General features: G+C 38.2%; 1 protein-coding gene across 1 annotated transcript in view; it reads left to right on the top strand.

The window, feature by feature from the left end:
* The window catches only part of LOC104285411 (chromosome unknown open reading frame, human C21orf91), a 26313-nt gene extending 8562 nt beyond the window's left edge, over positions 1–17751 (top strand). The window contains exons 2-5 of the mRNA XM_009883866.1: positions 4754–4824; positions 12470–13003; positions 16150–16212; positions 16708–17751. Coding sequence (XP_009882168.1) covers positions 4754–4824; positions 12470–13003; positions 16150–16212; positions 16708–16868 — 829 coding nt within the window. The 3' untranslated portion in view covers positions 16869–17751. The remainder of the gene's footprint in view (positions 1–4753; positions 4825–12469; positions 13004–16149; positions 16213–16707) is intronic.
* Positions 17752–24757: the final 7006 nt, after the last annotated feature.

Genomic DNA, 24757 nt, shown 5'->3' on the forward strand with positions numbered 1-24757 from the left:
CCCCCCCCGCCCTTTTTGAGAGCTTCTAGAGCGCCCCGGTGTTAATGTCACCTTCTGGTATTAGACCTGTGATGTTAATTCAGATCGGAAGGAGTTTATATTCTGCCTTTATTCCGGGTTATTGCTCATAGTTAGAGGGGTCTGTGTACAAAACGAACTTAAATTGCGAATTCTAAAGCATAGTAGTATTTTTTGGGGGGAGCAGATCAATGTTTTGCTTTCACTAGAAATAACCAGAGGATTATTTCTTTTTGCCTTCGTAAGATGATAATGCGTGTAATATGATAAAACTGCATTCATTTTCAAAGCTTCCTAAAGTTTGCAAATTATAAAGTAGGAATTCTATTTGCCTTTTAAAAGACTAATCTTGTAATACCATCTTGGCCTCCAGAATGGTATTTTTTGACTTTCAGACTCTTTTGCTAAAGAATTTACCTATTTTGTTGCTCTTTTTCATGTATGAATCAAATGTTGGGTGTGAATGAGCAGTAGATTGGTTATTTCCCTTTTTTAAGTCAAATAAGGATTTTTTTTAAAGTATAAATATTGTTGCTTGATTTGGAGGCAACAAAGTAATTTGTTCCAGTTATATAAAGTGGTATTTGCCAATTGTATGTGCATGTGACTGCCTGGAGTAATCTATATTGATATGGGGAAATTGAATATGAAGATCTTAACGCTTTTATATATACGTCTCTGATATATATGAGAGTACACCAAAGGTCTTAAAATCAACTCTTTCTGAGTGGAAAGTGCTATGAGATATGAGCACTGTACCTGGTGATCTAGTTACTTTGAACCCCAGAAGCATAAAACTGCCTGTAAGGATATGTATTCCATATAGCTTCTACTGTGCATCTGACTTTCAGTGCATGTACAGGTAATAAAATTTTGTTCTTACCTTATAGAAATCTGAAACATGCATTAGCAAACTGGAATCACTTTTAAATACTCAGTACTGTGTTTTGATTTTTTTTTTAAGTGATGCCTTTAAGGTCTTTGTTGCTACTAGAGGCAATATATTTTAGTCTGAACAATACTTACATACTTCAGTAGTAATTTGCATGCTTTGTGCTTTTCTTTAGAAGAGACATGCTTGTGTTTGTATTTTTTGATAAAACTCAGAGCAACTGTCTAACCTAAGACAACCTGTCAGTCTGCTTGAATTTTCTTACCGCTTTAAAGCGATAGGTTTATGGTTCTCAATGTGAAGATGTTTCTAGGCTTTGAAATGAGGAGAAAAAAAAAGCATATTGCTATAATGAGAATTAAGTACTTCAGTTACATTCAGAATCTAGTTTTGTTTTGGACGTATTGAAATAGATAAAACAGAATGCATTAAAAAATTGCTGGATGGTTTCTATGCTCTGTTGTTTGAGATAAGCAGTGAATTTGTCAAAGTTACTTGTTATGGATAGTACTTTACAAAATGATCATGTGTTTTAGCTGGAACAGCTGCTTCTTTTTTTCTGGAACTCTTAAATAGACCTGCTAATAGTAAAGACTTAATCTGTGCAGCAGACTACTTTGCATAATCTTCTAAATTTTCAGTTAATTGTTCAAGTAGCCTTCTTTTAAAGAATAGTGAGGAAAGCTCACTTGAAATTACTGAACCATTATATTCTTACTCTTTTGTTTTGCATAGTAAAAGAAAAATATTAGTATCTTTGATCATTATAGCCTCAAAGTACCTCAGTTTCTGATATTCTGCCTTCTGTGTACCACTCTGAAAAGATGTACAGTTACTGCTTTTATAGGGAGAGGAGGCTTAAGGGCAGCAGAGGTTGTGTAGGTGACCCTACGAAGAATAGTTACAAGATTTTTTTTTTATCTGAATCGGTGCATGAGCCAGCCCTTTACCATACCCATGGTCACGTTGTTCTTACTTTTGACACATTTACTGCATTCCTGTATTTTCCTGTGACAAAGACTGATTTATACGCAGCTAAAATAACAATCTTCTTGCGGCCCTGGGTAGGGAATGAAATGGGTAATTCACTAACTCAGAATGTTATGCTAGATGTTTTCATATTGACCTCCTGCTTGTAATTTAATGAAGTTCAGATGCATTATAACATTGCTACTTGTTGAACAGAATGAACTAAAAGTTGCATCAGCTCTGTAGATGTGCTATCCTATAATTGCAAATAAGTGTCATTCTCACTAATAGTTTGCCTTTTTATTTAACATCATATTTAAAAATCCAAGCTATTAAAACAGGTACATATATTTTTAAGTAATTTAGGAAGTGAAATAGGCTATTCTAAAAAGATATTCATGCAACAGCTAGGACAGTGCTTAAGGCTTGCTCATTTTTAGTGTTGATCTGCATGTTTAACTTCTCCCTCAGTGAAGCAGGAAATAGCTGCTCTTTAAGAACAGGCAGGCTATTAGTCACAGCTCAGCATCTTGCAGGATGCTTAAGTACTCCCACTGTTTGCAGCACCCTGTTAACTTCCATCTGTTAAGTGCTGTCTGACTTAAGGAGAATGTATAGCACCTCTTCCATCTTTCCTGACCATCCAGTCCTCACTAGGAGGAGGGCCAGATAGAAGGGGGTGTTGCAGATGCATGTGCAAGGGAAAGTGATGAACTTGGCAGTGTTAATTTTACAGTTGGACTTGATGATCTTAAAGGTCTTTTCCAACCTAAATGATTCTGTGATTTCGTGACTCTACATATGATATTCTGGAAGTAGGTTTCCCAATTTCCTTTTTTAAAAGGGTGTCATATCCTAATGCTTTAACAGAACTCATGAGAACAATTTTGTTTCCCCTCATGCCAGCATCTGATTGCTTAAAGCTGTCTATGGTAAATCCATGCACCTGAAATTGATCTAGCCCAAGGCTTAACCACCTGAACCCCCTCTGAAACAGACTTTCTCAAAAGTGTATAAACAAAACACCACAGAAATACTGTTTACTTAGCTGCACTTAATTACATTATAGTTTAGTATTGGTGAATCTTTGTGTCTTCTGACATTTGTGAGTTCAACAGCTGTACAAGTTTGCTTATGTGTATGTAGATGGTCATGTTGATTGTCTTGGTTAAGTAAGATGAGTAATTAGAAATGAGCAAATCAGAAATCATCCCCATCTGTAATGACTCAACAGACTTCTTCCTGGACCAGTGTTGTGATGTGTCTCAGCCTTTGCCTTCCTGACATTGGGGTGTTTTGGTTTTCTTAACCTTTATTATGTTTGGACAATAGCTTGATAATGATACATAATTGGGGGGGGGGGAAATCAAGTTATTCTTATAGTCCTTTATAGAGAAGACTGCTATACAGAAAGTTTAATCTGTCTGCCTTAATTAAGTAACCACTCCGTTTCTGAATGAGGAAGTTAGTTACTGTGTCATAAAGCCTTTATGGTTTTTACCAGAAATCAGGTCTCCATCATAATTTTTTTAATAGTAGATTTCTAGGTTTTAACTGAAATCAAATGATAGCCTAGCCTAAAATGTGATTATGCTTACTAAGTTCAGTTAATTCACAGCAACCGCTGGTTTGAGTGCAGTTTGGAGTTCAGCTGTGGTGTCTGTCCCAGAATTTATTCAGGAGTGATGTACATGGATTATAGAGTCTCTTTCTCTGAAGGTGACTGAAATAGTGGTAGCAAAGGGAGGAGAAAAGGGAAAGTGGGTGTACAGAATAAACAGAAAGCCAAGATGCAGGTTTAAACTTTCTCCTGTTGCATGTCATCAGCCTTTCTTGAACAGGGGAAGAGCAGTGTTCTTAGAGTTTAGTAGTGCCAATCTTCAGCCTAAACGGGATGGGGGGCAGGAGTGTGGTGTCCTGAAAGGGCAGTATTTTTGTCCCTGTTGCACTTGTTCTTTCAGGGCACTTAATTTGAAAATTCATGCTCGGGGAAGCTGAGTGAACTAAGTTACACACAAATACCTTTATTGCAAAACTACATTTTGTGTTTGAAGGGTCATTATCAGGTGATTGAGCACAACAGAATACTGACATGATTCTTAAAGTTTAAAATATGCAAAGTACTTACCTATGAAATACTGAACTAACATTTTGAGAAATTAAGCTGATTCTGTACAGTGGTCTTAACATTCTAGATGGGGTTTAGAATATCCAGTTGGTGTGGGTCTGCTGATGGCTTTTGTTTGCCTTATGCAGGCAAAGTGAACATCAGAGATTGTACTGGTTTGTTTTTCTGAGTAGGTGTCACAGTAGTAATCTGTGGATTGAAACAGGAAATGTTTTAAATTCATATGTAACTGGATTGCATAAACCAGGAAATTGTGTGTTGTGTGTTAGTTTGAGACAAATTTCTTTTCCTTTTTAATTTCATTATAATATGGGAAAATGAACTCTAACAACAGATCTGCAGTTATAACTGGAGGGTGGGGGGAAAATACGCGAACACACTAGAATGTACATGTGTGCTTGCGTAAAAGCTGTCTGTATGTGCATGTATCAGCAAACCCTTCTGCCTGAATATGCCCTACAAGCTGCTCTGAGACTCTGGTTGTAGGGTTTCCATGTAAGAATGTGGTGCTGTACAGAAATACCTGACAGTGCTCCAATTCTCCTATTAGGAGGATGTAACCATCTAGCCTGTGTTTCAGAGAGCGCACAGAGGCGGCCCGAGTGCGAAGCAGTTGTGCTGCCTGTGGTGCTGCTCAGAGTTGTTGAGGTATCTTCACATGGGAATGCACTGTGTGATGCAGATGTGTCAGTCCTTCGTTAATGCACCCTTTGTGATCCTCTGGACAATGCTTTTGGAAATTGCAGATTTAAGAACTTAATACCTGAATATATTTGTTCAAACATCGGACTTGTCCCTGAAGGTTTCAAAGTTGAAGGTCTGTAGTAATTACTGTTCAGGTTTATATTATTTGTCATAGATAATGTGTCTATCTTAACCTGGTTTCATGCTGGTATGTCCTTATGCAGAATTATGTACAAATCTGTGAGCTTCCTGAAATTCAAGGGTTTGTAACAGACAAAACCATAATAGAAGGGGAAAGTCTGATTGTTTGAGCTGATTTTTATTTACTCTTTTGCTTATCTGGTGCTGCTAACCGCGATAACATCTTGGAGAATGCTAGCTGACAAGCTAACTGGCTTGCTTCCATTTCTGTTTAAAGTTGAACAACAGCTGAATAGCAAGTGACAGTCTGTATCCCAGGTGTTGTAGTATAAAAGAAGAGATAGTGTAAATGCTGGGCATCTCTTCATCTGATTTATGTTAATATAATTACATTTCCATTGTCCTTTAAAAGTGCTGATAGAGCATTTGAAGCAATCTCAGCATCAGGTTGGTGCATCCCAGTCTCCAGGTTGAGACAAAAATGCTATAAGCAAATCTGTCTTGCATACCTTTTTTCCTGTTAAAGTCTATAAAATCTTGTGTAATATCCACATTCTATGTTCTTTATGTTCATCTTAAAAAAAAAAAAAGTGGTTTAGTTGTTAAAAACAATAAGCATTCAAGTTTCACTTTTTTCCTTTTTACACCGTAAAAAAGAATATTTTGGAAACTGCTATTGTAATTTCATTCTGCTCCAAAATATTCACATCCTTATTTTTCAGTGTTAATGAAATAATAACCGATACAATATATTATTCTGGCAACAAAAGCTAAAAAAAATTCATCACTGCCCTTTAGGCTAGACAGATGAGAACTTGTTTCAAGGTAACATTTGCAGTCCAGGGGTATGACTCATTTCTGCAAACTTGAATGGACTTGTGGAACTAGCTGTGGTTTCCACTAAACCTCTTAAATATGAATTCAAGTCCAAACTTAGTTCGAGATGCTATTCTTAATCTTCTAAGCCTCATATAAGTACCGCTGAGTAATAGTAGAGCTGTGTGGCTAGTTCTAAAAGTGTATTCTTGAATTTTCTGTATGCAAGTTTGGGAGGTTTGTACACGCAAACAAGGAAATTGAGCAGTTAATGTTACTTACCCGGAATCATCCATGATACAGAAATACTGTTTCATGGCTTCCGCTATCTTTAAGGTCAGTTTAATTGATTTTTCTTTTAAACTATAAGACATCTTTAACATATAGTAAAGTTTTCATCAGAATGTATTGGCTTGTCTAATACAGTAGTAAACTTTTTTCTTAGTAAAGTAGTACATAGGGATCATGAGTTTTGAAAAAATGTTCAAAGGGTCAATTGGATCTCTGTTCTGTCTTATGTAGTATGTCTTAGCTCGTTTGTATTTTAGTTCATAGCAAATAGCAATGCAGTGGGAGATGATTTGTGTGCACACTTGATATATGGAATGTACTGGATTTATCATATGAAAGTGAGGAGAGAACTTTAATTTATGAATGCGATAATATCTAGTCTTTATCATGTGCCTGGTTTTGGAAGTCAATGGATGGTACTGGCATTTTCCTTCCAGCCAATCTAATAAATCATAAGATCTAACTCTCAAATGAAATTGCATGCATACACTTAAAAATAGCAGTTGGCTTTACATCTTGTCAAGCAGATGTATTGGAGATATGCGTTTCTAATGATCCCATTTTTCAGTGTTGGCAGAATTGTCCAACTGAAGAATATCGGTTTTCCTCACCCCTTGTCATTTAGATGTGTGGGTGACTTGCTGTCTTAGGTCATTGTGGGCTGGTTTTATTTAATGTGTTTTGAACAGGTCTTGGGATCTGCTTTTCTGTTACAACACGTACCCTCTCTTTCAGCACTCTTAATGAGCAGACTAATACACAGAAGTGGCCTAAAATAGACGTGAACACTTAATGTCTTGTGAAGTATTTCCCTGTCTGCTGCTGGTCTTAGCCCTGTACATAAAGTAAACCAAACTTGAACTCATCTGATTGTAGTGTTCCTCGTGGACACGAGCAGTAGTTCAGGAGCTGTTTCATAAGCCAGTTAAACATCTTTGTCTACAGAGTGATACTGTATGCGAGGTGGACAGCTGAACGGAACAGCAGCTGGAATGTTTCAGGATGTGCTAGAAGCTGGGGCTCTTATAGTAGGCAGCCATGGACCTTCACAAGGGTTCTTGCTTGCTTATAAGACGAAAGGAAAAAGCACAGGTGCTTACGACAAATATTTCTAGAGGTGACTATTTGGGATGAGGTGAATTGTGCCCAAGAAGAGTTTCTTCACTGGCTGTGGCGGCAGTCTCCACAACTAACTAAAACGAGGGGTGGATCTTTTCTAAGTGTTCTGGTTTAAACAGAGAATTTAACCCATGTTGCCAGTACAATGCAAATTTATAGTAGGAAGTGCATTCACTCTCCCTTGACTGTCCACATGTACTTTATACATTTATGGAAACTGTATGCTAGCATGATACTGAGAAGGCAGGTTTTCTTTTCCTTTCTCTAAGGTCAGGTATAAATCTTCCCCATAAGTATTTGTAAATTATTTAAAGGCACTTTAACGTGGATTTAATTAACTAATGTCATCCTACAAACTTAAAATTGACTATTCATGTGTCTAGAAGTATTCTTGTTAGTTTTAGTTCACTCCATCTTAAATTCTGGGTTTTTTTCCTCTTCAGCTGCCCAAGCTAAGGTTATTCACCATTGTAAAAAACATTAGTTTCCAGCATTGCATTATAAATTGCTAAAAAAGGAATGAAGGCTTTCTTTAACATTATTTTCAACTGATGGAGCTGAAAGACAAAGTAAGAAGGTTTTTTAAAAAAGAATAACAAACAAATGAAAAAACCCTGCTGTGGAAGATAAACAAGCAAGCTAATGATCACTGATTTTCTTTTTTAATGAAAACGTTTGTGAAGGGATGTGTCTTGGTATTCAAGAGCATTCCTTTTGAATTGAACTTTTTCATTATAATAATCTCCAAATTAAACAACTATTCTAGCCAGCTTTATATATAAATGTGAGCAAACATTTCAACTTAGTTCTGTATCTTAATCATGAAGAAGAGTTATACATAGTTCTTGAATCAGTTGCAAAGGCAGAAATAAAGCCTTTGTAGACTTCTTTAAAAAAACAAACAAAACCAAAAAAAAACCCAAAAAACAACCAGAACTTTAATATGATGGAAACTGATTTACTTTTAAGTACAAATGCTTTAAAATGGGGTGGACTTTATTAAGATGTGATTACACACCTGGTTATATGGTAAATATTCTCTCTACTACTTTGCACTTATGAATAACTAGAAGTTACAAAAATGTGTACTACTATATAAATTGCCTGATTGCTCATTTATTTACAAAATTATTTTGCAGGATTAGGACTGATTATGTTGAGAACTGTACCAGTATAGAGGAAGAGTTTCTGCCTTGCGTAGCTTACAAATTGAAATACTCAATTTTAATTTTTTTTTTACTTAATATTAGGCTTTTAAATAAACAGCCCTGTTCTTATAAGTGCTTAACATATAAAGATTGCCAAGTAAAGTGAAACCATTCATATTTCATCTAGGACACATGGGTTACCAGAATCAGAAGCAAATTACTTTCTTTTATGATTTGTCTTGAGGTTTGGCATCGTCCTGTGAATCTTGTTCACTTGAGGAATGATCTCTGGTGTGAGCTCGTTTCCTGATAGCATCTGCTGTCTTAAGTTAGCTAGATAGCATCTTCTACATGTTACTGAATTTTGGTGGACTTTTTTTTCTCTGCAGATATAACTTTCCTGCTCTGGGTGGTTGTGGGCTTTTTGCTGCTTTTGGGAGTTCTTTTTCCTTTTCTGAAAAAATATGTATGAAAGGTACGACGTACTCAGACATAGTCTGCAATCGTAATCTTGGAAAGTAAGACAAGGGACAAATGTACACATACCTGCAAATGTGGAAAAAAAACCATTAATAGCGGTACAATTGCTGACTTGAACAACCAGCCAAAAAATAAAAAGGTTGAGATGGATACTAGCAAAGAGGAATTTTTCTGCAAGAAGACTTTTCTGCAACTGTGATGAAAGAAAAACATATGAAGTAATCTGAGTGGAGTATTAAGTCTTACCAAAAAGAAGTAGGCATCTTTTCTGACTCAAAACTGATGGTATTGGCCACAACAGAAGGACTTGTGTCAAAGAAACGTGCTCTTACTTGCTGTAATACTGGTACGTCATTACTAGTTTGTGCTGGCACAGCAGCTGCTGTGAGTGCTCAGCTCTTGGGATGCAAGTCCAGAAGGTTAGTGGCCGATGTTATTCACCTTCTCTATATTGGAAAGGACTAGTTGTCACCTTAGTACAAAGAAAGATTGAGGGTTGTTTGTGGGTTTTGGTTTGTTTGGGATTTTGGTGGGTTTTTTTGCATGTGTTCATTACAGTAAAGATCAAGACCAGTTACGTAAAAGCTGAAGCAAGTCTGTTAGGAATTCTGTACAAAACTGGTTTGGTTTTGTACATTTTCTGTTCCTTACTGTTTTGAAGAGTATTTAGATAGACTTGTTTTGGTTTCTTTCAGTGGAGTAAGGAATGGGGAAAGATGTAAATTCTGGTCTGGGGGTTATTCTTCTGTACTGGAAGTGTTTTGTAATACCTTGCTCTATGTTCAGAAATAATGACATGGCTAGTATGTGGCATATAAATAGCAAAACTTAGACTTCTGAAGCATCTTTTTTTCATCTGTAATAGTTGCTAATTTCAGCCATACCTGATATTGCTGAGTTCTGATAAAATAGATTTCTTTGAGCAGCATGCCTGTGGAGTGGGGAAGTTTAAAAATGTTCAGAACTCTTTTAAAATGTAAATTTGTCAGAAGAAAAGACTTGGGTAACCTTGAGCTTATAGCTTAGACCCAAAAATCAGATGGGGCTTCATAAAGTCATGGTGCACTTGTTCTTTTTTTGTGTAACTGAAATTGCATGGTGTTTGTTTTGTCATCTCACACCCTTGTCCTATTGGACAAGTAACATGTCATTCTCAGGGGAAATACTGAAGCAGAAAGCCTCAAAGGAATATTGTTGGGTTTTTTTTTCAGTGAGACTACAGTGTTCTAGCGCTTGTTGTGCAGGTGGTTATTTTGTGGTTGCCCCAGAAGTGACAGTATGTATTCATGAGCATATGTGTGTATTCATGACGTGCTTCTTCAGATGCACCAGGCAGAGAACTTAACTGCAAGAGGCCATGCCTCCAGAACCAGCTCTGGGAATGTTTCATTAAAGTTGAAAGATTCTTTTTTTCCTGTTTTTAATAGAAACAGTGCAGTAGTTCTTTCCCTAGTTTTGGGGAAGGAGGGGATGCAGGGGAGAATAAGGAGAAGTAGGAACTTGGTGGGTACCTTTGATTTTATTTTTTTTTGGAGTTGCGAGAAGGGCGGTATCCTGAGAGCAAAACAGATGTTAGTACCAATTAGCAGCTATGAACTATAAACAGTCTGTGCAAAACTGCACGTGTCCTAGGTTTACTAACTGTGCTTTCTAGAGTTCTCCTTCTTCTTCACCAAATCTTCAAGTATTTGCTTTAGACAGAATTACTCTGTCCTGTGGTCAGAAGACACTGGCTTCATTCATCTTATGGTCAAATTGTTAAGTGGGTTCCTGAGCGTTATTGTATAGAAAATTCTGTAAAACTTGTTTTTCAGCCAGTCCGATGACGTTTTCTGTAAGTGAAAGAAGGCGCTGTAAGCATCAGCAGCATAGCATGTTGAAGAATCACTTGGGTTAAGCAAGTAACATTGAACAAATCAGTTTGTTTTTGTAGGGTTTGCAGTGTTGTGAATATATGCCTTATTAACTTCGATTGACAGTATTTGCTCTTCGTGGATGGTGTAAAGATTTAAGGGTTTCCATCATGCTACTTGAGTTAAGCAGACTTGCTGTATTTAAATTGTACTGCTAAGTCATGAAAACAAAAGACCTGTCTTTCCTTGTTTGCACTAGAAATGGTTTTTGCTGTTTGTTTTTTTTAAGTCTCTGCAGAGATACAGAGGGAAAATATCCTTGCAAGTAGGCAGTAGATCACATACAGCTTAAGAAAAGTTTGTGAATGTCCATTCACTGGAAGAGGTTGAAAGATATTTTGAGGTGTAGAGTAAGAATCTTGACTTTGTACCCAAGAAGACAAGATCTGTCTTTGCACTTTGCTCAGGAGCTTCCTTCTTAAAAAGTGCCTCTGTTTAGGATGTGTTTTTTGTTTGTTCTAATACTTAGTGGGTGGACAGAAGGAGTGTCTGTTTTCATAACCTTGGCTTTACCTTTGTAGCTTAGTTTTGAGTAGTTTGGTATTTTGCAGAATTTAATCATGTAAAATTATCAGGTTATCATTTGGGGTGGGGGCCTTAAAGTTTACAACAATAATTTAAGAGGGCAAGTCAGATATAACTGAGAATTGTTGTAACATGTAGCTTTCTGCTAACTGCTTCTTTTTTTTTTTTAACCTGTTGCATGTCATGTGTTTTCTTTTAACTTAAGCACTTTTATATACTTCCTTCTCTGCTAAAAGGTAAAATGGCTGCAGCTTGTCACCTAGTTTCAGAGATCAAATTACGTTATCACATGTTGATTTAAATATTCTGTCTTTGGTAAACGTTGAGTGCTTTCAACCAGTGGTTCACAGATACATTATTTGTTATTTCCAATGAGGAACTTGTTTGACAGAGTTGTTTTTCATTATATTGGGAGCCTCCCAAGTAGTGTTGAGATAAATGTCAAACTGTTCAGTATTCTGGACTTGGATACTGAATCTACTGCATAGGTGAATCTGGAAAAAAAAAATCCACTGAAGTTGGAGAAACTAATTTTGTACTGGACTGCTACTGACTATCTGAAATAGTCATTTCTCATACCATCTGCATTCACTCACCAAGTGTAGATCTTCACAGATTGTGTTCCTTTTTAACATGTCAATCGCTATCAATTACTTTTGAGGTTTGAGTAAGTAGCTATTTAAATAGTCTTGGAAGGAAGACAACAAAGAGAGTAAGTATCCATTTTGCCTGAACTTAATTTCAGGACAGTTTGATGTTGGCAAGTGTCAGCAGTATTAGAACTTGCTTCTCTAGCTAAGCTACAGGCTTGTACCAATGCAAAATAATAAACTAAGACTGAAGTCTGAATTATTTTTGACCACTTAGATGACACAAGCCTGCACATTGTGGTATTTGTTGAGCAGATAGCTCATAATATCCATAAAAGATGAGAGCATGAATGACTACTTTCAAAATGCTCTTCAGGATTGTTCTATAGAACTTTCTGATATGCAGTTGGGATTATTTTACTTCTACAGCTTATACACTTGTTTATAGGTGTGATGCAGTATGTACAGAGTTAGCAGTTTGTTTTATCTGCATTATCATCCAAGAGGCACATGAAAGTAATTTAGAAGTCCTGCACTAGAGATTACTGTGTGCAAAGCACTTTGTATGCTAAGGAATCAAGACTGAGTGGAATTTTTAGAATTTGTGTCACACATCCATGTTTACTTCAGTGATTAAAGCGTTAATAGGAAACCATCAGTTTAAGTTTTTGTTTTCTTGGCTGATTGTGAGTAAAGATTTTGAAACATTAGTTGAGTATACAATGAGTGAACCTTTTTCTGTTATGTCTTTACAGGAGTACCAAAGTCAGATCTTCTACATACAAGATCTTTAAGGGGGCACAGAGACTGCTTTGAAAAATTCCACTTAATAGCAAATCAGGACTGTCCGCGATCAAAGCTCTCTAAAAGTCCATATGCAGAAGTAAAAAATATCTTGAGCAAAAAAATTAACTGGATCATACAGTACGCACAGAACAAGGATTTAGACTCTGATCCTGAAAGCTCAAAATCATCCCAACACCAGCTTTTTAACTTCAGACATCAGACTGATAGAAAATTACTCCCACAGTTTGATTCCCCAGTACCTAGATACTCTGCAAAATGGATAGATGGGAATTCTGGAGGCATCTCGAGCTGCTCACAAACTCTTTTGAAACAAAGAGAATCTGCTGATTTTAGACTCGATGTGTTGCAAGAAACAGGTGCTACCTTTTGTTGCAGCAGTGTTTTGTGGTCTAATCACAACCAAGCCCAGAAAACTGAAAAAGCTGAAGGTGATTCACTTACCAGCGTTCATAGAAGGCATCCTCAGTACAGCAGGGAAGAACGTAAGTATATATCTATTTACGTGTACCCTAGCAGGCTAGGGCATTCTTTGAAATATCTTTTGACCACTTCGTGTCCCCCCAGGGCATTAATTCACAGCCTGAAACGCAGCTTTTTGCAGTTTGGAGTTACTGTAAAACCTGTGAAGAAAAAGGCTATGTGGCTAAGCAAATAGTGTGGAGGGTTTGGTTGGTGTGGGGGGTTTGGTTGGTTGTTTTTTTTTTATTTTTCTGGTTAGTTATACCCCAATGTGATACGGGACATGCCTAATTTATGCAAAAAGTGCTATTGTTATAGTTGATTGCAGTCACTTCAATGTCAGTCCTGGCAGTTGCACAGTCCTGCCTTGTGGAGATTATTAAGCTCCTGAAAACAACTGTCTTACTGAACTTGTGCAGTGCCTTGAGTTAAATTTTACAAGCTGCACTAAGCAATAGGGGAAACTAGAGGCAAGGTAGCAGAACAAACTTGTGAAACAACATAAAAAATTAAACATCCTTAATAGTAGCAGACTTTCCTTGTGCATTTTATTAGATTTTTTTTCTTCTGTTTGAGTGTAAAAAAAAAAAAAAAATAAAAATAAAAATGGGAAGGGCGAAAAGCTACTGTGTTCTTTTAAAGGCTGTAGCAGTAGACCTGAGCAATTCTTTTGATGACTGTGATGTTACTGAAAGCAGCAGAAAATAAGTTTTCCCAGTACTCAAGAAGGTCACCAGAAGTCTTTAGAAAAAGTTAGGATATTGTAGTGTCTGGAATCAACATACATGAAAAGTCCTAGGACTAAGTTCCTGCTTTTAGAACAGTGCCTGGTCCTAAACTGGGATATATCCAATCTTGCTTGTGTAGATGAGAATTAATTGGAGAGGGTTTCTAAATTTCAAAAGACCTGAGAAAGAAGACAAAAAAGCTGGTAAAATATTCGGTGGCATATTAGGTGATGAAAAAGAAGGTAATAATGGAATTCAGAATGTCAGAAGACTGAGAAAGAGGTACTGTAAAAAGTTGGAATTAGTTTTGTTAGGCTCACATTTTTTTTTAACAAACCTGTCCTGGCAAAGTTTAGTTATTTCTTATTCTTTATTAAAGGATTTTATTTAACTGCTATATGATATTTCATATTGCATTTGTAGTGGATTAGTGGTCTTAAAGCTATAAATCAAAACACATATGCTGTGCTGTTTGACCACCTGTCCTCTGTAGTCATAAATTGGGATTAGACAAATCAGGACAGCAGTTAACAGAGGAATTATGAAAGCTTGACCCGGTTTATGGGGTTATCTAACTCAAGTTAGTGACTTGGAATTTATCTCTCTGATTTCAGGACAAGGGAACATAAAGCTGTTTTGAGCACAAGAACAGGTTTTTTCTTCTGTTATGACTACATAATGCATTTTTGAGGAATTTTTGCTTTGTATTATAAGTATCTGCTTAATCTTTTTGCAGTATTTAGCTTTGAAAGACATTCATTTGGAGGCTCTGATTACATAAGATTTGCATTTTAGAGAAAAACTTAGTCAGACTTTCTCTGCCAGAATTAGGTCCCTTCTTATTGCAGAATCTCCACTGTAACAACATAGCAGTCTACTAAAGAAAAACTATTGTTAATATAACTGCAAATAGCTTGGTCAATATTTCTTTGCAATTTTTCTCAGCTGTGGATAGAATAATTTAAATTCAGTGTTCTGTTCCTTCTCCCTTTCACTTGTGTATCAGAATTATGTGGCATGAAATAGTCCTGTCCTGTTACACACATGTGAAATGTGTGAACTTGCCTATCTGCTACAGCTGATGAAATGTTGATGAAAATAATGAAAAAATGGGAAGTAACATTGTACCACTGGGTGTAAAGCCGGGGGGGGGCGGCGGGGGGGGGGGGAATCTTGAAATTTTTATAGAGCTGTCAGTTACTATATTTGAAATCCAATCAGGGGGTTTTGCAGAGCTTGAAGGGTGGTAAGGTGACTTTGGTATCGCCAACTTCTTTGGTTTGGCAATACTGGCAGAAAGTTAATATCTCGCAACTGCAAGATGTGAGAAAGGTTGAAAAAGAAGGCTTAGGATACTTGAATAGTCCTGTGGGTAGGTAAAGACCATAGTTTTCAGAACTTAAGCTTTAAATTTGCAATATGGAAACTTCTTGCACTGAGAAATCGCTGAACAAAAGCTGCATGGTTGCAGCATAGGTTTTTCTCAAGTATGCAGCAAGAGCTTTGCTAAGCTGCAGCATTGTTCAAAAACAATATTTAAAAATTACAAGGTCTTAATGCTTGTTTCAGTGCCCTGTATCCTCCTGTGATCAGGACGGTCACTTTTCACCGTGCTGCTTAGGGCATCTCAGCAACAGGCACGACACCAGCCAGTGCTTCCCTACTTGGTGCTGTTGATGAAGGGCTGCATAGAATACTTTCACAACTCTCTCTTCAGAGGTTTAATATATATTTTCTATAAGGCCGATCAGTGTACGTATAACTTGAAACGCAGAAAGGCTTTTGAATGATACAGAGGGCTTTTTCTTTAGTTCTCACTAGGAACACAGCACAAGAAGAGGGGAAGTAAACCTATTTTTATATGCTGGTCTTTGGATCAAACTAAGATTTTTCTTCATTGTTTGTCACTGAGGTACTCAATGGAAACTGTATATGTTATTGTTACATGCATGAAGTGCAAAACTTCATAGCTAAAGCAGGTAGCTGCATGCTGAAAACTCTGTCCAGATGCTGTTTCCTGTAGCCTTGCAAACATAGCAGGACTCGCCTCAGAATTGTCCGCTTGCCCACAATTAAACAAGTAAACTTGTAGGGGTTACACTGTAGAAACCATGTTTTTCAGTCAAAGGAAGGTAAAGTATTTAATGATGTCAAGTAATTTACAAACAGTTCTGATTCTGGAGACTTCTGTTTTGAGGGCTTGGGTTTCCAGTTTGTTTGACACTGAAGAAGGGGCTTTCCTGTGGTGTAAATCCTTGTTTGTCAACATAAGAGAGAATTTTCAAACTTTCCACAAATGACTGATTAAATAATGTTGCTTCTGACTTACTACCACTCCTCTGTTAATTACTAGGATGCAAATGATGACAATTTGAGAAAATAGTAGTCTAGGGATGCTTATGTGACTTCGGTAGTAGTAATAACAGATTTTATTGTTACAGTGACTATGATGAATCCTGGAGAGTTAAAGCAACTTAATGAAAAACTGCTCAAGCAAATCCAGGGTGAGAATTTTTCAGTACTACTTGGTTTGGGTTTGTGTTGCTTTGTAATAAAGTCTTCTTTTAAAGAAAGAAAAAAAAAAAAGAAAAGAAACTGCGATGGCTTTACTGTCAGCTAAGTTTTGAACTGAAATTTCTGTATATCATGTTTCCACGTAAAACAAAACTTCTATGTGCTTTTATTATGTAACCTCCTTGGGCATTGCTAACTAGCACTTGAAGAATACAGTGTTTTCTTTTAAGTTTTTTGACCGGAATCAACTTCATTTTGAGTTATAACCTGATCTGTCTTGGCTCAGGTCACCTAAAGCTATAAACTGGTTATCCTGTTCAGTTTACAATGCATACACGAGGCTGTGCTGGAACCAGAAAAAGTGGTGTTCTTGTGCATGAGCCCACTTAAATGTCCATGCCTCTGTCATACTAATGTTCAGCACTGCTGCTTAACTCTGTGAAAGTTCAGGGACCAAGCGTATTAACCTAACAACGTTCTTGCAGATGTGTTTGAAGAGCTGACACAGCAAGTCCAAGAAAAGGACTCTTTGGCCTCAGAGCTCAACGTCCGTCATATTGCTATTGAGCAGCTGCTGAAGAACTGCTCCAAACTGCCGTGTCTACAGATGGGACGAGCGGGGATGAAACCAAATGTCCCCATATAAAGGGGGTACAACTTCTATTCCCCTATAGAGCTAACTTTCCCTAACAGCTTTGATAACCATTAAGTACAGCTGCACAGATATTTAGAAGCTTTTGAGGAAACTTGGGCAGCTTTCTCTTTGCATTCATAATCTATGAGAAGTCTTACTCCACTTTGGTTTTAATAAAAAAGGCAAATATTTTAGGTATTAAAATCTACTGTAATAAGGTTTATTCACTTTGGGTTTATTTTTTTTTGCCCATAACTACGCATGAGCCTTGAAATTAATTTTGTGCTTTGTTGATAATAAAATTGTTTCTAACAAAGTGACCTGAAGCCTGTAAACCTGCCTCCTTCATACAGAGGAAAAATAAAAATTTGAGTTTTGATCAGGTCTGATCATGTTACATCCAAGAGAGCTTTAAGGGGAGAACAGTATTAATGAAACTCATGTTTTCTTATTTATTATGAGCAATATTTTATTATTGAAATTTTATACTAAATAAATATCACTATTTTAGGTACTTTTCCAGATCTCTTTATAAAATGTCTGAATTACTGTGTAATGTTTATGCCTTGTGTATGATTGTTTATCCTTTTTCAGGTCTGTATCTTTCATGATACAATTTATTAAAAAAAATCCTGTTTTCCCAAAGAGATGAATTTCGCCTATTAAAGAAGAAAATGTGGTGGTGCATCACTTATTTTTATCAGCTTTATAACAGAAGAATTTGCTTCATGAGACATGCTTTAAAACAAAAAAAAAAAAAGCACAGCACTTCCTTTAAATTAAAAACAAAATCCATACTTTGGTTTTAATGCATAGAAGTTTAAGTTGTTTTATATGTGTGAAATTTTCAGTGCTGAAAAATTACTTTGAAAAAACTAAATAAATTTGTAATACTACATTCCCTTGTCACGAGTTTTTTATAAAGTTGGATCAGACTATGATAAAGTGTGTTCATTTTGAAATGCAAATAGTAGTGATATATTATAAAACAGAACAGCCTCTGCTTTTTTAAAAACTGCTATCTGTCTACCATACTGAGCAATCTTGGTTAATCTTTGCTAAAAGGTTGGCTGTAGAGCTGGATTTGTAGAACTGAAAATTGCTGAGTTGTACTAAGGAGGTTAGGAGCAGGGGCAGAAACTTCCCTCACCCAAGTTAAAGTCTTTGTGCTTTCTGATTTCATAGAATAATTTGGGTTGGGAAGGACCTTTAAAGGTCATGTAGTCCAGCCCCTCTGCAATGAGCAGGGACATCTTCAACTAGATCAGGTTGCTCAGAGCCGCGTCTGACCACCTTGAACATTTCCAGGGATGGGGCAACTACCACCTCTCTGGACAACCTCTTCCAGTGTTGCACCACCCTCACAGTAAAGAATTTCTTCCTTTTATATCTAGTCTAAATCTTCCCTCTTTTAGTTTAAAAATCATTGCCTCTTGTCCTATCACAACAGGCCATGCTGAAAAGTTTGTTCCCATCCTTCTTATAAGCCCCCTTTAAGTACTGAAAGGCTGCAATAACATCTCCCTGGAGCCTTCCCTTCTCCAGGCTGAACAACCCCAACTCTCTCAGCCTGTCCTTATAGGAGAGGTGCCCCAGCCCTCTGATCATCTTTGTGGCCCTCCTCTGGACCCACTCCCAACAGGTCCATGTCTTTCCTGTACTGAGAGCTCCAGAAGTATGAGGAGAGAGGTTGCCAGTGAAGACTGAGGCAAAGAAGTTGAGTCGTTCAGCCTTCTCATCTGTGGTTACCAGTTTGCCACTCATGTTCAGCGGGGGGGGGGGGGCTATGCTTTCACCTTCCTTTTCTGGTTGATATACTTGTAGAAGCCCTTCTTATTATTCTTTGTGTCCCTTGCTAAGTTCAGCTCCAGCTGCATCTTGGCCTTCTTGATCCCATCCCAGAGTCCCTATACTTTTCCTAGGATGCCTGTACCTGCTCCCATTGCCTGTGCATTTCATTCTTGCCTTTTAGTTTGACAAGCAGATCTTGACTCACCCGTGCTGCCCTCCCTTTGTGATTGCTTATAGCTGGGGGTCCAAGAGCTCTTGTTCTAAGGAAAGCCTCCTTAGGTTCTATTCTACCCCCTTGTCCCTGAGGGCAGTTTCCCAGGCGATCCTATTGTTTAACTCCTTGAAGAGCTGGAAGTTTGCTTTCTTAAAATTCAGAATCATGACTTTACTCTTTGCCTGACCTCTATCCCTCAGGACTGTGAACTCCACTAACTGCAGCCCAGGCTGCCTCCAGTCTTGAGGTCACCAATTGCGTTGGTGACCAACAGGTCCAGCATCACATCCCCTCTGCTAGGGCTATCTATCATCTGGCTTAAGAAGTTATCCTTGATGCACTCCAGGAGTATCCTGCATTTTTATCAATTTAAGTGAAAACAGAGAGTAGCTCGTATAGCTGAGCTGAAAGAATGACTAGCACAAAGAAAGGCTTAGATGTGACTTTAAATCAAACTGAGAAGTAAGCTGAAGTTCAGACTAGGTTTATTGATTGCCCTCACTATAGTGACATCTGGATTATGCCTGACAGGTTGATTAGTTTTATTCTTTTTTTCAGAATGTATATCTGGAAGGGCCCTGAAGGAAGTTTGGAACAGCTTGAAAGCATGCATGAGTGGGGACTTGAACTTGCCTGTCTCTGGGTATTTTGTGGTTTAGGAGGGGAAAAAATCAATAGCGTCATTGCTTGCGTGTGCAAGTGGGCCTCTAAGTACATGTGCAGTAGCTAATCCCTAATTATAGTTGTCAGAAGATGGGTTAATCTCCACGTGCAAGTCTGTAAACCTTATTAATACAGTACTGAGATAACTGCAAAGGGTATGGTGAGAGGAGAAATACTGTTGTTACTCATAGCTGTGAAAATGACGGTCGGACACTCTGAGTGAGGCTGGATGTAGAATTCCCTGGGTGTCTGATCAGATTGATGGGGGTCTCCATTTCACATCACTGGATAGTGAGGAGAATTAAGTTATACTTAACACTTATGCTCTTCTTCTGTGGAAATGAAAAGCATAGCATCTACCCTTTAAGTCCTTCCTACTGCATTTCGAAGTGGGTTTTTTGGTTTTTTTTTGTTCCAGGTTGAGGGGGGTTCTTTTGTTTTTAAGATGGATTATAATTAGGAAGGATAACTTTTGGGACGCATAAGCCATGAAGAAAGAAATTTTTTTATGCTTTGCCTTCAATATGATTGTGAGTCAGGGCAAAAGGAAAGCATACACCTAGCATGTGTGCTTAAAAGAAAATCTTAACTATATACGTCTTTTTTCTTAAGCTCAAGCTGCCGAGGGGGTCAGTGTGTACCCCAGCTCTCTGGCAGCCCTGAACTGGAGCTGCTGTTGCACATCTCTGTAGCCCAGAGGAGTTCAAGAAGATAGACGTGGCTGTGTTCTTGGTTTAAAAGTAATGATGTGCTGTAAGAAAACATTCGTACCATCACATGGGATTTCTTTCACTGTTGCTTTTCTGACTTTCACTGGGAAATCTGCCTGGTGTAGATCTTGCATTCAGATATCTGATCTTGCATTCAGATATGAGATGAACGTGTTTTGAGTAAGTAGTGACCAAGCTTTAACAAGGCAGAGGGGTAAAGACTTGCATTTGCAAAAGCAGTATTTGAGGCTATGAATACCTATCAAATAAAAGCCAGTGTGAGGGTCTGACAGCTTAAAGCTTACCAGTTTTCATTTGCATACAGGCTATCGCTTATTTAAAATGGTGACAAGAACTGGCCACAAACTGGCATACTTAAACAGAAGGATCTTAATGAAATGCTCTCTGAAAACATAAGCAGAATTGCTACAGTTGGGGGGGTTGTTTGTTGTTGTTGTTTGTTTGGGCTTTTTTTTTGCAATTGCTAGTGGTAAAGTGCAGAGACTGAATTCTTTTTTTTTTAACAAAGGAACATATTACCAATAAAATCATTCACCTAAACTGAATCCTGAAACCTTTTGTTACTTTAGTTGTATTCCAGTGCCTGGAAACCCCAACAGTGAGAGCACAGCTGCATCTAAGGCTGGCTTAGACAGTAATTAAATTCACAAGGAGGAGTCTTGCTTGATCAAAATTAGATCTGTATGAGTATAAAAGAGCATACCACAAAGCTAGATCCATTTAAGAGCTTAATCTATTATTTTCATGCAGATTCTTCCTTTTTTAGGAGCAATTGGTAATTATAAAAATGTTGCTCTCCTTTTTTCCTGAATTGGGGTCTCAGGTTGGGCAGGGGTATTCTCTCAGCACCCCCGAATGAGAATGCCGACGCTGGTTTCCATGCCAACAAGCCATTTCCAGAAAGTGGGTAGGGGGCTTGGAGCTTGTTGCTGCTTTTTAATTAATCAGACACTATGAAGAGAATTGATTTTTTTTTGTTTGTTTGTTAGCTTTTATTAGAAATATTTCTGCCACATAACACTTTCTAGATAATGCAGGTGTTTATGTCAAAACTGGAAATCGTAATTACATGTGGCAAATGGGTAATAGATTGCACGAGCAGTTAGAATTTGTTTTGCAATTATAAGATTTAGATTGACTTACGCATATTAAAATACTGAGATTTAATTTTGAGAGAAATCTAACAAAGCGATCTGTTAATTTCTTTTTCAGATTAGCAGATTGCTTACTTTATTAGTTTTTCCCCAGGATTTTTGGTTTTAAGAAGGAATAAAATGTTTTTAGCTGGATATAAACTATAACTATAACTGAAACAACATGAAGGAAACTGTGTCTCTAGGAATAGCAGTGAAGCTATTAAAGTCATTTGGGTGGTGTGTTAAGAAAACTTTCCACAGTAATGGTGGTTCTAAAACATGTCTAAATCATGATGCTTCTGGCTAAAGAAAGAAAGGGTTTAAATTCATAGATGCTACAAGTAAATCTATTTGTTTTTTAAAAAGACCTTTTTATATTATGTTGTGTGAAGCAGCCCTCTTCACTTTTCTTTTGCAATGATTAAATGTGATAGCATCTCTTGGCTTCAAGTTTTTAGAAAATTATTTCATAAGAATATTGTTAAAATGGTGTGCTGGAATAAAGGGAAGTAGGAATGCCAGTGGCTGTAGCTCATGAGATAGCTTAAATTATGCAGTAGAGTGGAAAAAACAAAGATGCTACTAAATTACTATTGTCGTTTGGTAGTGCGATAATAACATAAGTCAGTGGTGGATCCCACAGTGAAATGAAAGGCAGAACTTTATTGTTTTTTTCACCTCCATTTAATTTGTACCCCATACAGTGCCTGTCACCATAGAGTACGGAAACCTGCAGGAAACACCTTGCAATCGCTTGCTTATCTACCATCTGCTTAAATGTTTATTTAAAGGAGCGTTTTCTTCAATTACTGAGAACAAATTAATTTGCCACTTGAAGGTGTAGTTGTGTAGGTGTTTCATTATTGTCCACAGGTCCTTCCTAAGGCAGCCATGTCAGACGCCTCATGGTCCTTGCCTGCACTCGCATCCTCTACTCACTGTAGTCTCCACTCCTGAGTCGCCATTAAACCCTGAGAAATGCCATTTTTTTTCTGTTAGCTTCAACAACAACAACAAAAAATCATAGTTAACATCTCAGTACTTGTAATACCTGACAATTTCCTCTCTGCCCCTCCAACACTCAGCTCGCACTCTTGGTGACCCACCAGTACCTTCCCAGCTCACTGCCTGGTCTTCCCCGTGTCCCGGGCACAGCTGCCTAACCCCTGCTCGGCTATGGGAAATGGTGCTGCCACATGAGACAGCGCCGTGACAAATTCTGTAGAAAGAGGAGAGGTAGAATTACAGGCTGGAGTGGGATTGTGCACAGAGCGATTTACCGGTAGCTCAAGGATTCAAGAGTAAAGCACGAACATGAAAAGGCAGAAAATCGGGAAGGAGTGAAGGGTGTTGAGCCCGCAGCTGGCAGTCAGTCAGGGCATCGGTGTCGACAGCATCAGTGGATTTGGTGTGTGAGTGCAATTCAGCAGTCCCCGAGGTCTGCGGCTCTGTTCCCACGCCCGGCTCCCCCATCCCACCACCCATCCCTGACCCGTGCCTGCCTGCTCAGCAGCAGCTCTTCGGGCGTCCAACCAGGGCGGCAGCACACTGGTGCTTAGCCAAATAAATAGCTCGGTGACCCTCACTGATCGTGTGCATGTGAGAAACAATAAATACTTGCTTTGTGATTTTAAGTTGTATATAGGAATATAGGAATAGTGTATCCAGTAGGACCAGGGAGGTGATTTTGCCCCTGTAGTCGGCACTGGTCAGGTTGCATCTTGAGTACTATGTTCAGTTTCGGGTCCGTCATCACAAGAAGGACATTGAGATGCTGGAGCATGTCCAAAGAAGGGCATTGAAACTGTGAGGGGTCTGGAGCACAAGTCTTGTGAGGAGCGGCTGAGGGAACTGGGGTTGTTTAGCCTGGAGAAAAGGAGGCTGAGGGGAGACCTTATCACTCTCTACAACTACCTGAAAGGAGGTTGCAGAGAGGTGGGAGTCAACCTGTTCTGTCAAGTAACAGGTGATAGAACAAGAGGAAATGGCTTCAAGTTGCACCAGGGAAAGTTTAGATTGGATATCAGGAAGAATTTCTTTACTGAAAGGGTCATCAGGTATTGGAACGCATTACCCAGGGCAGTGGTAGAGTCCCCATCCCTGGAGGTATTTAGGGGTTATGTACATATAGTGCTCAGAGACATGGTTTAGTGATGGGCTTGTCAGTGATAGGTTAATGATTGGACTAGATGATCTTACCGGTCTAGGATCTCCAATCTAGGAGATTCTGTGATTCTGTGATATCTTGCTTGCAGAACCTCTACATGGCTACAGATGGCCAAATATAGTGACTCAAGCAGTAAAAGGTGTCTGCATTTGAATGGCACATACAGTCTCTGGGCACCTGCAGGTGTATTGTTATATGCTGGCTGAACCTGAGATAAGCAAATGTCCTTGATGATGCATATGAGTATCAGTGCTACAGGCCAAGTATTTCAGGGAGAAAAAAAAACCTGACTGCTATGTGCAGGTCATAAATTTGCAATGAAGGTGATCATTTATAAAGTTAAGAAAGTTCTGGTTGTGCACAAACTGAGACAAAAACATTCTAACTGTGAAATTTAAATTTATCATTAAATATGCACCAGATGTGCTACTGGTACCCCTAAAAGAAAAGGAAAAAATCTTGATATTTCATGTACAGTAGCATGCGTATGTGTCCCTATGCTAGAAGAAAGAATACGCACGTTGATTTTGTATTTCTCATCTTTTGAAGTTATGTGGGTAAGCTTTTTTTTTTATACTTTTATGCTTTTTTAAAACTTTTTTTTTCATATTAAAAAGGGTGGCAAAAAAAGGCAATACTCCTTCATATAGTCTGTATAATGGAGGTGCCTAAGGGAAGATCAGGTTAGGCAACTTGCTACCTTTTTATTAAGGGTACCTGGTCATGAGGTGAAAAAGGGCCTGCCTACATACTAAAGAAAATGTTCAATAAATGTTCTTTCAGGGAAGATATTACTTAGCAATGATGAAAAATCTGTGTGCTTCTTTATAATCACCTAATACCTAACAAGGGAAGGCTTCTGCAGTTCTGTGTGTGTGTCTGTCCTATTCTCTCCCCCTACCCCAGTAATTCAGGAACCTGTTAATTTTACCTAAACTTGATAGAAAGCTAAAAATCTCAAAATCTGTATGAGGTGGTGTGGCTCCAGGAGATTTTAGGAAGCCCCCTACAAGTGTTCTACTTAGGAGGAAAGAGAGAAGTCTGCAGGACAGGGTCACACTAAAGCATTGGTAGAGGGTGAGTGGTGTGTGCCCGTGTTTGGGAATGCCCCAACCACAGGGAAGGCTTTGCTGGGCGCCTAGGAATGAGGAGGAGTCATGAGGCTGTGGGCAAAAGGGCTTCGCTCCTCCACTGCTGCA

Source organism: Charadrius vociferus, unplaced genomic scaffold (assembly GCF_000708025.1).
Source record: "Charadrius vociferus isolate BGI_N301 unplaced genomic scaffold, ASM70802v2 scaffold414, whole genome shotgun sequence".
Classification (NCBI taxonomy): Eukaryota; Metazoa; Chordata; class Aves; order Charadriiformes; family Charadriidae; genus Charadrius; species Charadrius vociferus.